The sequence below is a fragment of the Amblyomma americanum genome, chromosome 4 (genome assembly GCF_052857255.1).
Source record: "Amblyomma americanum isolate KBUSLIRL-KWMA chromosome 4, ASM5285725v1, whole genome shotgun sequence".
Classification (NCBI taxonomy): Eukaryota; Metazoa; Arthropoda; class Arachnida; order Ixodida; family Ixodidae; genus Amblyomma; species Amblyomma americanum.
In genome coordinates, this window is record NC_135500.1 from 196,656,642 (window position 1) to 196,672,206 (window position 15,565).

At 50.8% G+C, this 15,565-nt stretch overlaps 1 protein-coding gene across 1 annotated transcript; it reads left to right on the forward strand.

Annotated features, from left to right (window-relative positions):
- The first annotated feature begins 223 nt into the window (after positions 1–223).
- Positions 224–13,873, forward strand: LOC144128977 (uncharacterized). The gene is made up of 2 exons (XM_077662827.1): positions 224–617; positions 9,973–13,873. Exon 2 carries the CDS (start codon positions 9,998–10,000, stop codon positions 10,850–10,852), a length of 855 nt encoding a protein of 284 aa, XP_077518953.1. The 5' UTR covers positions 224–617; positions 9,973–9,997; the 3' UTR covers positions 10,853–13,873.
- The last annotated feature ends 1,692 nt before the right edge of the window (positions 13,874–15,565 follow it).

Genomic DNA, 15,565 nt, shown 5'->3' on the forward strand with positions numbered 1-15,565 from the left:
TCTGTGTAGGGGAAAAAATTGAGGAAAGAAGGGAAATGCGGGAGAAAGTACGGAGGAAGTGAGAAAGGCGATCGGTGGCGGCGCGACCGCAGCGCTGAGTTCGGCGCTGCGGAGCGCGGCGTCTCTTTTTCCCCTTTCCGCCTTCTTGGCTTCCCTCGGTTCCCGGGAGCGCTGTGCCCCCCTCTCCCACCGTTCCCGAAAAGGGGAAGCGCAGTCCTTCCTTCCTTCTTCGGGCAGCGGCGACGTCAGCTGGCAGGCGCGGGCGCTCGCGGCGCTGCGCGCTCTCCCGGGCTCGCTGGGCCTGAGAAAAGCGCGCCGCTACGGCCAGTCACGCTAAGGGATAGCGGCCGTCCGGTGCTGCCGCCGCTGCTGCGAGCCCAGCGCCGCGGACCGCGCGCTTCGCCCGGCGCCGCCGACGACGCCGCCGCCCACACGGCAAGGGAAGAAAGGGGTGCGGGAGAGGGCTTCTTTTTCCCTGCGTGTGTGTGTGTGTGCCGGTGACGCCGCTCAGCAAAGTGCGCTGGAAGTAGCGGGACGAGTGGCAAAGCCGTCGAGCCGGCGTCAAGGGGCCCCGACCTTCGGGCGAACTGCAGGGAGCCGTCGCGTGTGATCGACAGGTGAGAATGAATGGACCATCAGTTCGGATCCGATCCCGCATCCTTTTCCCTTCGATCCGGCGCACTTATACCTGCCGGTGTGCAGGCGCGCGCGCGACCAAGCGGCGGGTGGTTATGCGGCGCCGCGTGGTTTCAACTGTGTCGTCACCTGTCTGTTCGGTTGAAGTGGGCTCTCAAATCGAATTAGCAGTAACTTGATCTCGCGTTCTCCACTCTGCTGCTCGCCTGAGAGGGTGCTGCCTGGAAAAGAGCCTGTCTTGGCCGCGCGCGTGCTCCGGTGTGCTGACTCATAGTGGTCTTACAGCGCAAGCGCCGAGTGCTAACTACGCAGCCAGCGCCCTCCGGCGGTGGTTACTGGCACCGGTACCGCGGTACGCGTGCATGCCGGAGTGCACTGCGCACCCCCCCCCCCCCCCCCCCCCAGTCGATAGATGTCGACAAGTCGCAAAAATTTGATGGTGCTGTCCTCGTGCTTGATGCGGAAGCCGGCAACTTGAGGTTTTCCAGAACAATCAACCGCAGCGGGGGTCGTTGCCGTCCTGGCATTTCGAGTTCGGTGAGTTAATTAGTCAATGATTAATAATTCCCAAACTGTTCCTCGAAGGAAACAGTGTTTGTAGCGTGTAATGAGACAGCATTTGGCGTCGCCTGTTCTTTGAAGCGGTGCACGTGACTCCATGCTTCAGCAAGCATGTCGAGAAAACCCTAAATCAGGCTGTGAGTCTGGTCTGAGTGCACTTCACTATGAAGCCAACGAGGCGAAAAGCAAATGCACCTTGTTTTCCAGCGCCCGGAGGGCACAGGAACATGCTAATCTGTTATGTTGTTCCGAGACCTCCGCTGAGCAAATATAAACAAAGTTGCAGAGCATCGCTGGCTGCACTGAGCAAGACTGCGGCATGTCTGCTTTAAGCGGGAACCTTGTTCACACAGTGTATCGTATGCGTTTTATGCTGCGATATGTGTCGACATTTAATACGGCGCGCCCGTTCGGCTCCTGCGCACGAGGGCGCATGATCGAATGAAATTAAAATTGGTTTGCAGGAAAGGAAATGACGCAGTAACTGTGGCCGCGTTTTGATGACGGCGAAATGCAAACGACACGAGCTGAAAATTATTCCGGAGCTCTCCACCACGGCGCCTCTTTCTCTCTCCCTTCTTTCATACCCTCCATACTCCCTTCACGGCACCGTTCATGTGTCCACCGAGAGGTGAGATGAGCCTTTACTCTCCTTGAAACCAATTTTCCCATAGTCTGTCTCACACCACATCATGACTTTCTTGCACTTATAAATCGAACATCGAGGATGATGGACCATATACGTAATTGTCTTTCCTTACAGTAACTGCTATATCGGCTTATCCGATTGCATCGATCCTTTGGCTGTATCAAAATATTGCTCTCACGATGCACCAGCTTTTTACTGACACCCCACAAGTCTATAATCGGATGCGTCCTGTGAACCCGCCGCGGTGGCTCAGTGGTTAGGGCGCTCGACTACTGATCCGGAGTTCCCGGGTTCGAACCCGACCGCGGCGGCTGCGTTTTTGTGGAGGAAAAACGCTAAGGCGCCCGTGTGCTGTGCGATGTCAGCGCACGTTAAAGATCCCCAGGTGGTCGAAATTATTCCGGAGCCCTCCACTACGGCACTTCACTCTTCCTTTCTTCTTTCACTCCCTCCTTTATCCCTTCCCTTACGGCGCGGTTCAGGTGTCCAACGATATATGAGACAGATACTGCGCCATTTCCTTTCCCCCAAAACCAATTATTATTATTATTGTGCGTCCTGTGAGGCAGAAATCTGCAGACAAGTGAAGACGTAAAATTCGAACGCCTATCACAAACTAAAGAAAATATAAAAGCGAGACGTCTCAGCTCCCGTACGGAAGGTTTGTTCTTAAGGTATTCACCAACCAAGCTAAAAGTCGGTGCAAGCCGGCGCACAGCATTTTGTGCAGAAAAATTGCGTTGATGCAGCTGTTGCACTCTAACACGCTCTGCATCCATCGGTAAGGGAGTTATTGCTCATTAGCATCCACCTGGGCACAGTCATACGCCTACAGGGGAATGATATATACAGCTTTCTCAGAAACTTCGCAGCTGAAGAAAAATTCGTCCTGCGCCGGGAACTGAAATCAGAACCACTGCTTATTTGGGACAGTGCGCTATGCTAATCAGAGCGGATAGCAGTTTCAAGGGCGAGGCTGAATTAATAAACGGGAACGGGTGTCAAGGTGAGGCCGAATTAATTAAAAGCTCGAAGCGGAAAGGGAACACAGTTCTCGATTCAAGTTGTTGATAAATTTTGACCTCGCCCTGCTGAGTGTAGCCGTACCGGATAGCTTGGCTGGCAGAACTATACTGCTCCGCTAAGGTGGTGGTCCGATTTTTCTGAGAAAGCTGTACAGCTTTCTTTCGTAGACGTATGGATTCTCTCTGGTCGATAAGAATTAGCAGTAACTCCCATAACAGGGACCTATTCCATCTTGGAGGATTCCCTTAAATGAATCGGACTAATGCCTTTATTGTTTGCCTTCAAATCGTCTGCCATAGGCTGCTACCTCCAGCAGGGTGCCAAGATATGTGCTTAAAGGGACGCAGAATCTTTGTGCACGCGAGTGATGTGACAGTCTTCTACGGTCCTCTCGTCCTACCACAGTAGCGATACATGCGATTCACTTCGTCACGTCTCATATCCGCGTAAATGTGCGCAGCTGTGAGTTCACGAACGCTCCAAAGGAAGCAAACACAGTTATGCAATCGATGCACAGAACTGGACAGCTCTTGCCGTTATTGCATCAGCCCCCATTGGTGTAATATGCGCAGTGAAACACAGATATCTAGAGACAGCTTCCCTTCCTTATACTCTTTGACTGTGTAATGTAAACCCCTCGTCAAAAGTATACGGCCCAAGGGGTTTGCTTGTGAGGCCTGCTGCATGTCTCGCTATGCATCCTCAGCGACCGTATAACCTCTCGAAAGATAAATAATGGCATCGCGTCATCAGTGCTCTCAATCTTTGGTTTCTTAGATATACGGGAGCCCCGCTAAACAGCTTAGAAGCAAACCCCTTGGGCTGTATACTTTTGACGGGGGCTGTACCTTTCCGCCATGTGTTGATACGTAAAGTAGTGTTGCACAGCGCGTACTTGGGTCAGAGACAAGATCAGTTTTCGACCAAAACCCGAAGCCAAGTACGGTGCAGCAAAAAGCGCACCGCCGAGTTGCAGCGGATGGTGATGCAGCATTACGCTCCGGTTACCATTCCTGTCCCCTCTTATGACATCACAACCCTACGGTCTCATTCATAACCCTTTAACAACACCGTGGCTTTGTGAGACGGCAACATTAAAATGTTCCCCATCCAGTAAAACGAAAATAAGGAAAAGAGTTCTGACTTCCAAATATTTTCCATCCCCGGAATTGTACCGCATGGTGTGGGCATGACCCTCTAACCCCGCTTACCCCCCTTTTTCCTCACCTAGCCGAGAGAGCCGGGAGGCTGCTCTACGTTAGAGAGCCAACGAGCTCCCGTGGCTAGGGCACGAGCTGCCGCGGAAGCCACAGGGGTCCCGGACTAGAGACCCCTCCTATAATTTGTAAAGAGCTGGCCCTTAATGCCAGTCCCCACTCTCTCCTGTAAATAGCCTTGAATAAATGTTTTCCACCACCACCGCTAGCTGCAGTGTGTAACCAACAGTGACCTTTTTTTTTTGCCTGGAATTTTTAATTACTTCATTTTTAACGGCATACAACGCTTTCCCTTTTCTTTCGCTTCAGACGGTACGTTTGTTATGAAATCCTTCGCTCATTCTTTAAGGAATAGGAGCCATATGACTGGCGAGGCAGGGACGATTGTCGCAGACGGGCCTTGGCCATCCCTACCGGAGCTACACGCATCCGCTGTTACCAAGCAGGTATTGTGCACCCAGAGTCCTGAGCCTATTGCTAATCAAGCACAAGGCCCAACTCCGGTCCAAGACCGAGACCCGCAATTGACGTGGTCATTGCTCCCGAAACACTCCACACCCTCAGTGATAGAACAGTCACCGCGCACCCAGTGCATTGAGCTTACTGCTGGTCGGGTAGTAGGTCAGAAAGCGGCCCAAGTCGCAGACGAGCAAGTGATTGCAATGCTGAAGCCAGTCGTGAATGCCATGCGTGTGCTGCCTTCCAGCTTGCACATGCCAGCTGCACAGAAAGCACTGCAGATGCTGGATTTGTTGAATCCAGTGCTTGCAGCTGTCCAATAGCTGGCACAACGCATCCTCCGGCTTCATAGTTCCGAGAAGAAGTCGGGATGTGTTACGTTGTCATCAACATTATCAGCCGCAACGGCAAGCAGCCTTTCCGCACACTAGAACGTCTGCGCTGCCTGTCTGTCTCGTATCAGTAATAGAGGACTGTAGATCTCTTCAACTCCGGTCGCAGTGTTCGGCAGCCCTCAAGGTGTGCAGGCTACTGCTGCGGCGGCATGTGACTTTCAGTGCGCTTGTGATTGCTTGTCGTGCTAGATACAGACCACATTGCTCTACTTCGACTTCTTCTACGCCCCCTCTCACCCAGTGCAGGGTAGCCAACCGGAACATCTTTCTGGTTAACCTCCCTGCTTTTCCTCTACTACTTTTCCCTCTCTCTCTCTCTCTCTCTCTCTCTCTCTCTCTCTCTCTCTCTCTCTCTCTCTCTCTCTCTCTCTCTCTCTCCCTCCCTATCTCTCTCTCTCTCTTCGCTCATCTTTTCCACGAGATTGGTAAGAAAACCCTGTGTACAGACAAACTGAGCGTGAGCAGAGATGCATGTGAAGCGATGACAGTGAGTGAGAGCCAGACATGAGAAAAAAAAAAACACGCGGTCTTCCCACTGCGTATACCTGTACCGCGCAGGCTTTGTTGCTGCAGTAACGTAGGGGATGCGTGGTGGAACGTTCCCCCCAAATGACCTTTACTTTGCTGTTGTTGCTCGAGCCGGTGTTAGCAGGGATACCTGCGCATGCCCGACAGGCAACCGAGCTACCGAGCCAGCTTTGACTTATTGAAGCGCGGGACGAGCCGTCCGCTGAAAATGAAGCCGGCTGCGAGTGACCGTTAGGGAGCCATCAGGGAGCGAAGCCCGGTTTATTAAAAACACGCCCTAGCGGTTCATCTCGCAGGGCGGCGGACTCCCTCTCGCGTCCCATGGCGCGAGGTGGAGGAGATGAGGTTAATAGACGGCGGGTGCGTCTCCCGCCTGTTTTTTTTTCTTTTTTTATTCCTTACCTTACTGCCCACTCACCCTTTCCTGGCAGCCAAGCCTCTCTCCTCAAAACCCAAACACTCCGCCGCTGCTGCTCCCACGCACGGAGTAACGCGAAATATATTGCGCTCCTTTTCCAGCTCAACCTTTCGAAGAAAGCGAAACGACGTTTTGCGCCTTTTCTCGTAAACAAGCCCCTCGATTTAGTACAAGCCAGAGCTCTTTGATGATACGGATTTCGATAGTTCGCGTGGGAGCCACGTATTAAAAAAAAAAGCCTCCAGTTTATTCGTAGCGGCGTGCGTCAGAAGGAAAAGGAGATAGCCGCACTCGTCTAAACAGGTCCAGCATGGCGAAGTTTCGGGCCAGTTGGTCCGACATGTTAAAGGGTAGAAAGAACCACTGGGAACTGTGGTTTATTGGAAAGAGCGTGGTGCAGCATCTCTTCCCACGACCTGTTCCAGTCGCGGTTCTTTCTACCCTTTAACATCTTCTAAACATATCCGCCATTCCTGCGTCAGCGCCAATCCACACGCAGAATATGCTTCCGAATGTCTTTAGCTCCGACACGTGACGTTCTTTTTTTTTTCCTTTTTGTTCGCAATACGCACTGCGCATTTTTTTTTTTGGGGGGGGGGGTGGGGGGGTGGGGGGGGGGTCTCAACTCTCGTTCCTTGCTCTTCTCCCACCGCTGGCTGCTGCGATTGTTTTGCCTTTTGAAACCGAATTATTAGCCTCCTCCGATTCGACAAGCCCCTCTGTGTGCACGTGCACCGCTGTACTTAAGCACCGTCAGTGGCTACTCACAAATCAATTCTACTCCTGAAATTTGTCACTCCCTTTCATGCCCTCCACCATTTACAGGTCACTCCGGGTTCAAGTTTTTTTGCTCGGCTAGTCAGCTATTCCGAGGGTAAAGTGTAAGTTTGAGGGAAGGTGTGCGGCATACAGGCAGGCTGCCCCCCGGAATGTCTGAGCGCTGGTTGGCCCGGGCTTCTCTGCAAACTATCGTGTGCAATATCCGGTGCGCAGATCGGACCAAAATTCGAGGTTCAACAAATTCGAAATTCGAGGTTCAACAACCGTGGCGGCTCCGTTTATGGAGGAAAAATGCAAAGGCGTCCGTGTGCTGTGCGATGTCAGTGCACGTTAAAGATCCCTAGGTTGTCGAAATTAATCCGGAGCGCTCCACTACGGCACCTCTTTCTTCTTTCAGTCCCTCCTTTATCCCTTCCCTTACGGCGCGGTTCAGGTGTCCAACGATATATGAGACAGATACTGCGCCATTTCCTTTCCCTCAAAAACCAATTTTATATATATATATATATATATATATATATATATATATATATATATATATATATATATATATATATATATAATAACAAATCGTCGACACATCCTAGACAGTAAAAGAAAAAGACAGAAACGATGGTCTATCTCGTCGTCGAGGGCAGACGTAAGCATGAAATGCATTGTAGAAAAGACGGAGCGCATTCTAGTGCGCCTCTTATATGGTGACATCCACCCTCTGGTATTGGTCTGGCCTTTTGGCTGCTGAGCATGCACCCACCTTCGCCCGCTTGGGTTCATCGCGCTCGGTCTCCCTGGCTGCTTTGGGGGCCCAATCTATCAACTGCGTCTTTAGTTGGTCAGCGCATTGGCTTCGTTCGCCGCTCTTTGAGCTTTACGTGCCGCTGCGGACTCATGCGTGCGCCCAACACATCTCGCTGCTTTCGCTCTTTGACGCGTCATTGCAATCGCGCATTCTTCAGCCACCTTAGCGAATATTCGCGAACGGATAAACGATGACGACGAATTTCAATACGCAACACTAGGTGCTACGAATATGAAAACTCCGCGCGAGAGACTGCGGCTATGCAAAGTGAAAACGAAGCTGCTCAGCTGGCGCCGGGTCCAGTTGTGCTCCTGCTGCTGGAGAAAGTTTTTTTGTGCTACTGGGATTATGACGCAGAAGTTCGGAGGTTTTCGGATAAATTCGGCATCATATTCGGCTTCAGGTTCGCTGCAGTTCGGCTGAGTTTTACAATAATGGGAGCTGAAATCTTTTTTTCGTGCTTAAGACTGTTGACATAAGCTCGTAAAAAAGCATAGTGAAAGTAAACAGACAAAGTAAAATCTCTTCGAAAACTATCTTTGTGCGTCTGTAGCGACGTCTCGCAGCGCCTACTTCATTTCGAAGACCTGAACAACGCGGCCATTTGGCTTCGCGTGCATTCTTTGCGACATGCGCGGTTCACGGCGAGTGCTTATCTTCCGCAAGCGCAACGCTTTGGGCTTCCACTGAAGCCAACTTGAGTACGGGTAGACGCTCCGCCGGTGCATTCGATCGGCGAGCTTGGCGTGGATAGTTTCGGCGAGCTGTCCACTAATGGCAATGAGATAGCTACACACGACAGCAAACGAACAACGCACAAACAATCTGCCATGCTGCGCGTCACTTCGATCCGTTAGGTTCACCGGATATAAAGTGGGAGAGTCCATATAGGCCGCGCCGACCATTAATTACTGTGCAATGTTTCGCGTGTCCTTGAATCTTCTTTTGGCGATATATTTCCGAAGGCCCGTTGGGGTCCATAACAATTGTGCATGCAAACCCAGAGCCGTATGTTGGAGAAAACGACGTCGTTGTGTGATTTAAGAACGTCACACAAAAACACGGCCGCTCGCCCTTGGAGTTACAGTACTCTGACGAGGCGTATGTAGCGTTGATCTATGCAGTGGACTTTACGGCTGCTATTCGGGATCTCCTTCAGCAAGGGTTTGTGGTGAGGCGCGCTGCGACGCGCAATGTCATCTCAGGGTGGAATTTCTCAGCTGGGCCCGTTGACCGCGGTCAAAGTGAGCTTGCTTTCACGTGAGAATGGAACTGAACTCGTATTCAGTGCTGTCTCTCTTACGACGTACTCCGCTGGAATCGCTCCACGAGAAGCCCTCTGTAAGCGGAACAATCCTGTTGATGCTGTGCTACTCGGGTCTGTGTTTTCGCGCAGCAATGTCGGTTTAAGTTCACGGCTTTTTACCGCTGAACACGTGTCATTGCGACAACCAAAAGCACGCTGTTTAACTGCGAGAGCAGAAATAGGCGAGTGAAGCCTTCACCCTACAGAAGCAGCAGTCAACTCCCCAACCCCGCTCCACCCACCCAGTAAAAGCATTCATTAGAGTAAAGGAATAATAATAATAATAATAATAATAATAATAATAATAATAATAATAATAATAATAATAATAATAATAATAATAATAATAATAATAATAATAATAATAATAATAATAATAATAATAATAATAATAATTTGTTTTTGAGGGAAAGGAAATGTCGCAGTATCTGTCTCATATATCGTTGGACACCTGAACCGCGCCGTAAGGGAAGGGATAAAGGAGGGAGTGAAAGAAGAAAGGAAGAGAGAGGTGCCGTAGTGGAGGGCTCCGGAATGATTTCGACCACCTGGGGATCTTTAACGTGCACTGACATCGCACAGCACACGGGCGCCTTAGCGTTTTTCCTCCATAAAAACGCAGCCGCCGCGGTCGGGTTCGAACCCGGGAACTCCGGATCAGTAGTCGAGCGCCCTAACCACTGAGCCACCGCGACGGGGCTAGAGTAAAGGAATTAAAGGAATCAAATTAATAATCGAGTGTAAATTTAACTGCCGTCGTTGCTTTCTTGCATCCGGTTCCATGACCGCCCTAACAATTTTTTTCCTGTCTTTGGAGATTTATAAAGCACCACAAAACAGTTACAAGAAGTAAACTAGTACAAGTGTGTGAATGCTGCGTGTAAAGGGATACCGCCGGAAAAGAAGGAAGAGGATGTGCCGGGAAGTTATCAAGAAGAGAGTTCCGGTTGTTTACCGCGCAAGCGTAAGATGTATGATGCAACTTGTCGCGACGACAAGTGCGTGATGCAGCTTCAGTGCGATCCGCAAGTATATGCGGAGATCGCGCGTAAATCAAAAGTGCGTTCGCCCTTGCTACGTGTCCTTGCAAGCGAATGAGTATGGAAGTGAGCGAGTAAGTGTTTGTGCGTGTGGAAGAGAAATAACGTAATCGATATATGTACCTGCGGTGCCTGAGAATCACTGCTGTTCTGTGCAGGGCGGGCTCCCAGCGGTGCGGACCAATGGTGGAGGCGTCGCTGCAGATCTTCGTCCGAGACATCGAAGCCTCCGAAACGCTGTCTCTCCGGAAGATGGTACTCCGACCCGACTTGGCATGCGTCAACTACCGCGGGGACGACCTGGCCACCACCGCGCACTTCGGCGCTTATGTCAACGGCCGCCTGGTCGGCGTGGCGTCAGCCTTCAACGAGCCGCTCAACTTCCCCGAGGCCCAACGACTGCCTCCGCAGCACAACTGCGTGCCCTCTGCTGAAGCCAACGTTGAAGTGTGCAACGAAGGCTCGGATCTAGACCGAGACAACGGATCTTGTAAAGAGTTGAGCGACCAGCACCTAGGAAGCGAATCGAACGAATTGATATCCGAGCAGGTTTCAAAGCTTACGTTGGACGCGTCGTCCGAACCGGAAGGTATGCCGCGGGTTGTCTCCAAAGAAGACGGTGCCCAAAAGCCCGCAGGCGAGGTCACTGAGGGCATTACAGAGGCCTGCTCCCAACGGGGTCGTCCTGCTTCTACGAGCAGCTCGCAGGTGTGCCCTAACATCGTTGTCGCGGCGTCGGAGTGGACGCAACCTCCGCAGCCCAGCGTAGAGCGGGCCATCAAGCTGGCCTCGGAGGCCAACTCGTGGCGCATTCGGGGGCTAGCCGTGGAACTTCCTCTCCGGGGTCGCGGCCTCGGTTCTCGGCTCATCTCGGCGTGCATCCAGCACGCCGTGCAGCAGCGGGCCGCTTGCATATGGTGCGTGGCCCGCTGCTCGGCCGAGCCCGTCTACGAGAAGATGGGCTTCCAGAGGGCCGGACAGGTCTTCCAGCTGGAAGGCATCGGACCGGTGCGCTACATGGTCCAGGCCTTGATCTAACTGCGCCGTGGACGAGTTGAGTGTGTGAGTGAATGTGTGTGTGTGCGGCCGGGCTTCAAGTGTGGGAGGAGCTCGTGGTCAGGCAGCGCCGCTGACGTCAGCTTCCGGATGCTCTTCGAGGTCACAAATAGCCTCAGGTGCTGGCACGTGTACACGTGATGCTCGCGATTCTGCGCCAGTCTCTCGGCTTCTGAGCCGCGGTGCCACGAAACAGCGAGACAGTTGCAAGACTGCTCTGGTGGCCGTCACCGACGGTTACCTCTCAAAAGTGGGCACAGAAATGGCTATCACGACGACCACGCTTAATGGCCGCAAGAATGGTTTTGTATAGGGGAAGGGAACTTGTGTAGTGTGCGGCTGTATGCTAAGGTCATAGTTGGCATGCAGCCGCTGCAAAGGTGCCTTGCGGGACCAATCTACATTGATTACTCGGACATGCAAGAAGCCACACGCTTCGGTATTTTCGTCATTTCTCTGCGTGTGGGGGCTTGCCTGAAGTGTATCGGCCACCGCGTGGAATGTGTGGCAAGGCATGTGCTCTGTTTCGACGATTGCTTTGGCTGGTGATCCGCACATGGTTGTTTCTTTCGTGCGCGGTTCCCCTAGGGACAAGCGCTGAAGGCGCCGAAATGCTGGCGTGTTGCCGCCCGCTGAATCCCTCGTGCACTCCGCGTTTTCTTGTCGTGCGACCACCCGAGGTCGCTGTCGAGTAGGCCCGTTCAATTCGTCGGCAAAGGTAGTGCCTCATTTAAGTCTATACACGTACGTCTTGCCTTTTTCCCCCCCATAATTCTCGCAACAGGCGACAATCTGACTTGTACACTACTCCTATTCAAGAATGTGCTCTCATTTCTGGCACGAGAGAGCATGTGTCGATGTGCTAGGAGAACATTTGACAGGGCGAAGTAAGAACGGTCCTGGTGCTAACACTGCGTTAAGATCGTCCCATAGCTGTTGTCAGCTCTTGACATTATCCCGAACTCTCCTCCATCTTACTGAGAAGTAGTGTCTCGTTCATCATTCCCAAGTGCCCGATTAACGCTGATATTAGTAGACATCGCGGGGTCAAAAAAAAAAAACAGTCAGTGCGGGCCCTCTTAACAACTTTAGCTTTTTCTCCCTTTTGGTATTCAATATACAGAATCGGTCAGCTTTCAAATATACTCAGGCGGTGATCCAAGGCCTTTTCGCTTTTGAACTCATTTCTATTTTCGAAGTAGTTAACTCGAGCACAATACCGTCCCCTGTACTCCTCGCGTTCTTACCCGTAACTTCCGAGTTTTTCGAGAAGACAAGTAGTCTTTGTATACATAATCAAGCAGTCAGCGTTCGATCCAACAGCGCCTTACATGGACGTAGGCTTTAGAAAAGCACGAGCGGTAGCCCGTTGAACGACGTCGGGACTAGGCGCAGAATTTTTTCGTGGTTCTCCTGCTTCTATTTTTCTCTATACTCACATGGTATAAGACCCCTCATATCCATACACACCACGCACAGCGTTTCTGCCGATGAAAAACCGGCTATATATATATAGTACGACCGCTCCTGCGAACTGAAATGACATGCAAAATAGGAATTGTCGCTTGTGTGCAAATCTTTTTTTTTTTTTTGCTACCTGCTCATAGAGCTGACAAGCTAGTCTTCCTCTATTGCACTACTTTCCCGGGCCTCCCGAGTAGCCAAGGCTAAATATACGAGCGTTGCTTTTAGTCCTCAGCTCTGCTTCTCAGTACAGGTGTACGCCAGAAGCCAGCGCATTGGGAGCAGCATAAACACACGCACCCTTACGACCTTGACGGTAGTGCGCAACAACCTTCGGCGGAGCTCGTACGTGTGTGCCAGACATTGCCATGTGAGCGACAGCGTTAAGGCGAAAGCCTCAAGACCGTGTGCCTTAGGGATGTCCACGTCTTGTGGATGAAGGGCTCTTCAAAGCACGCACAAGGCACCGCTTGCGTAAGTCGGCATGGCAGCTTTAGCCAACACTCCGCTCTTGATCACTTCGCATCGGAATCGTACATGGTCGCCGATCTCAGAAAATCGCCGCTTAAAGCTGGGACACATTGCGGACCCTCTAGTTTGGCCGCAGTGCGAAGTGGACATGGCGTGAACTTCGAAGCATGGCATCGACATTTAGTGTTCCACCGGCATCGCATATGCGGATAGAGAGCGTACTCAAGGACCCGAGGGAATCGGGTGGAGCGATGGTGATAGAATAGTAATAGGTATATAGGAAACCGAGGCTCCCGCAACACAAGGACATTTGGAGGTCGCTATAGGACAGACATTTGCTGTGCTACGCTAGACTTTACTGGACTCGTGATAATGGTGACGATGACAGTTCGAATACTGCAGCGAGACTTAGGAACACAGTGTACGCCTGAGGCGAGGTCAGATAGTTTCCCGGCTGTGACGTCATCACCGGTGAACACACCGACAGCCGCGGTTGCAGTCGTGGAAGTACGTCCTTCGAGCGCTTGCTTTTGCGGCTGTAAAAACGGCACATAGCGACACCAGCCAGTCCGATAACTCTGCACCTTGCATCAATCAGTCTGCTTGGCGCAGTCCTGGTTAGCAATTTGTAAAAAGTATGGTGAAGATAAAATGCTAGGTGTAACGTTAAGAGACACGAAGAGGCAGCGTGGATTAAAAAGTAGACGCTTGTCGACGATATTTTTAAAGAATAGCTGTAGGCAAGACATGAAATGCGTAGAACGGATGGAATTCTGGGAATTGCACTCTAGTAGCTCATTTAGACTAGTAGAACAAGTGAGGATGTAATAGGCGGGGACAGACTCATTTGGTTAGGGAACGTGCATTAATACGCTGACCGTTTCTTAGACAATATGTGTGTCCAATATTGGAGAATGTTGGAAAATTGGATTGGGAGGCAGCGAGAAAGGAATATTGGGAAATTTACCTGCGGCAGTGAAATTGACCGGGGCTATGATTACAAGAACGGGAAGTACAGATTACGCATTCAAAGTAGCTGACAGGGACAGCGAAGGACTGAGAAAACAAGCACGGAGGACGGCGAGACGCTTGAAGTTATCTGTAGCACACGTTTCTTGAGATTTACGTAAGGAGCTAAACACGGCGCGATAGCGCGCCAGTGTCTTCCTTACAAGCATTGAGCACCTCTCCGAGCCAACTGTTACGACGTGACACGGAGGAAAACTAAGACAGCAGCGGCAAGAAATTTGGGCGCAGTTACAGAATTTCGCACTGTAACGCTTTGCTATACTCATACGTTTAGAAACGTTTTCATGGACGTCCAGCAGGTTTTCACTCACACAGCTTTGGATAATTATTTGCACCGCGCCCTCTGACCACTCAAGCATCTATAAACTCATTGAGGTGGTTATCTTATAAACCTCATCCTTCCAGAAGACTTCGTGTCTTCTTTTTTGAGCTGTTCAGTCCACACATCCTTGCATCGCACTGCGCTTTTTCGCGTACCTTTAATCGTTCGTACGCTTTGGCCACGACCATTCTCTTTAACTTTTCAGCGAGCGTTGCTGTGTCAGACATATTTGTGCCGCGTGTTCGGAAGCATATATCTTGATGTGTCATTGAGGGCGCTGCGAACTTTTTACATTACGCTTCCTGCCCACAATGCTGTTCCATTGTTCTTCCTTTCTCGGGCACGTCGTTGAGTTAGAACAGTGTTGGTCGAGAACTGCGACGCGAGCTTTGTTCTTGTTTGGGTTTTGCCGCCTTTACCGTGGCAAATCCGTACCGCGTCACTCTAATGTTCGGCTACTAAATCACGTAAGCAGCTCACGCGTAGCCTACGTATTACGTGAACTTTGTTAGAGTCTTTAACAGTTATGAAACGTGGCGCGTGAACGCACTTTTCATGTTAAGAGCGTCTAAAGCAGAATTTGTGCCTAGTTTCTCATCGCAACATTGATAAAGCATGAAACGAACCGGGGGACTTTGATTGCACCAGTTACGACATTTTCCCCAAACAACCCATTAATCAAAATCTGGTACCATGATTGGTCCAATGCTTGGAGATTAGCTGACCGTCATGCCACTAGCGGCATTCAAAAGTACTGCCCTGTAGGTTGCTCAATACAGACGGGTAAAGGACAGTGGAGGCTGTGCTAAGCCTCAGGCTTTATCATGGCACTGCCAATGATAGTAGTAGAGAAATAACTCACTTATTCAGAAAGTGCTGAGATATGTTTAAAGATAACATTTTTAACATTAGTATTAAAGATAACAAGAACCCTCATCTGAAAAAAAAAACAGCAGGAGTGTAAAGTTTAGTTTTACGGTAATAGCGGCCATCCTGGCTCCGGTTGAAATCACGTGACCTGAAGAGCTCAACGTTGCCAGAGAAATACGTCCTGTATTTGTTACGCAGAGTAGGGACTGGCCCTCCAAACTTTACCGAAACGGCTAACGCAACAATTGGCAAGAATTGGGAGACGGTGTGCATAGGAATGCGTTCACCCGTTGTAAAAAAAAAAAATGCTCTACAGTCAGTAAACTCTGTGGCTCAAAATATGAAGCTGGCTGCCAAGCTCATAGGTGACGCCACCATTTTAATCATCAGAAATTGGTCGCATGCTACAGCGAAGTTTGATTCGAAGTTTTGTTACTGTTGCGATTGGACAACTCTGGGATTGAACAGCCCCGCTGACTAAACCGGCAAAAGCCAGGGTCAGGCGTCCGCTTTCGAACTTTCGAACTTTCTAACTGCCT

Coding starts and splice junctions, on each gene's coding strand:
- LOC144128977 (XM_077662827.1), top strand. CDS start 9,998: ATGGTGGAGGCGTCGCTGCAGATCTTCGTCCGAGACATCGAAGCCTCC.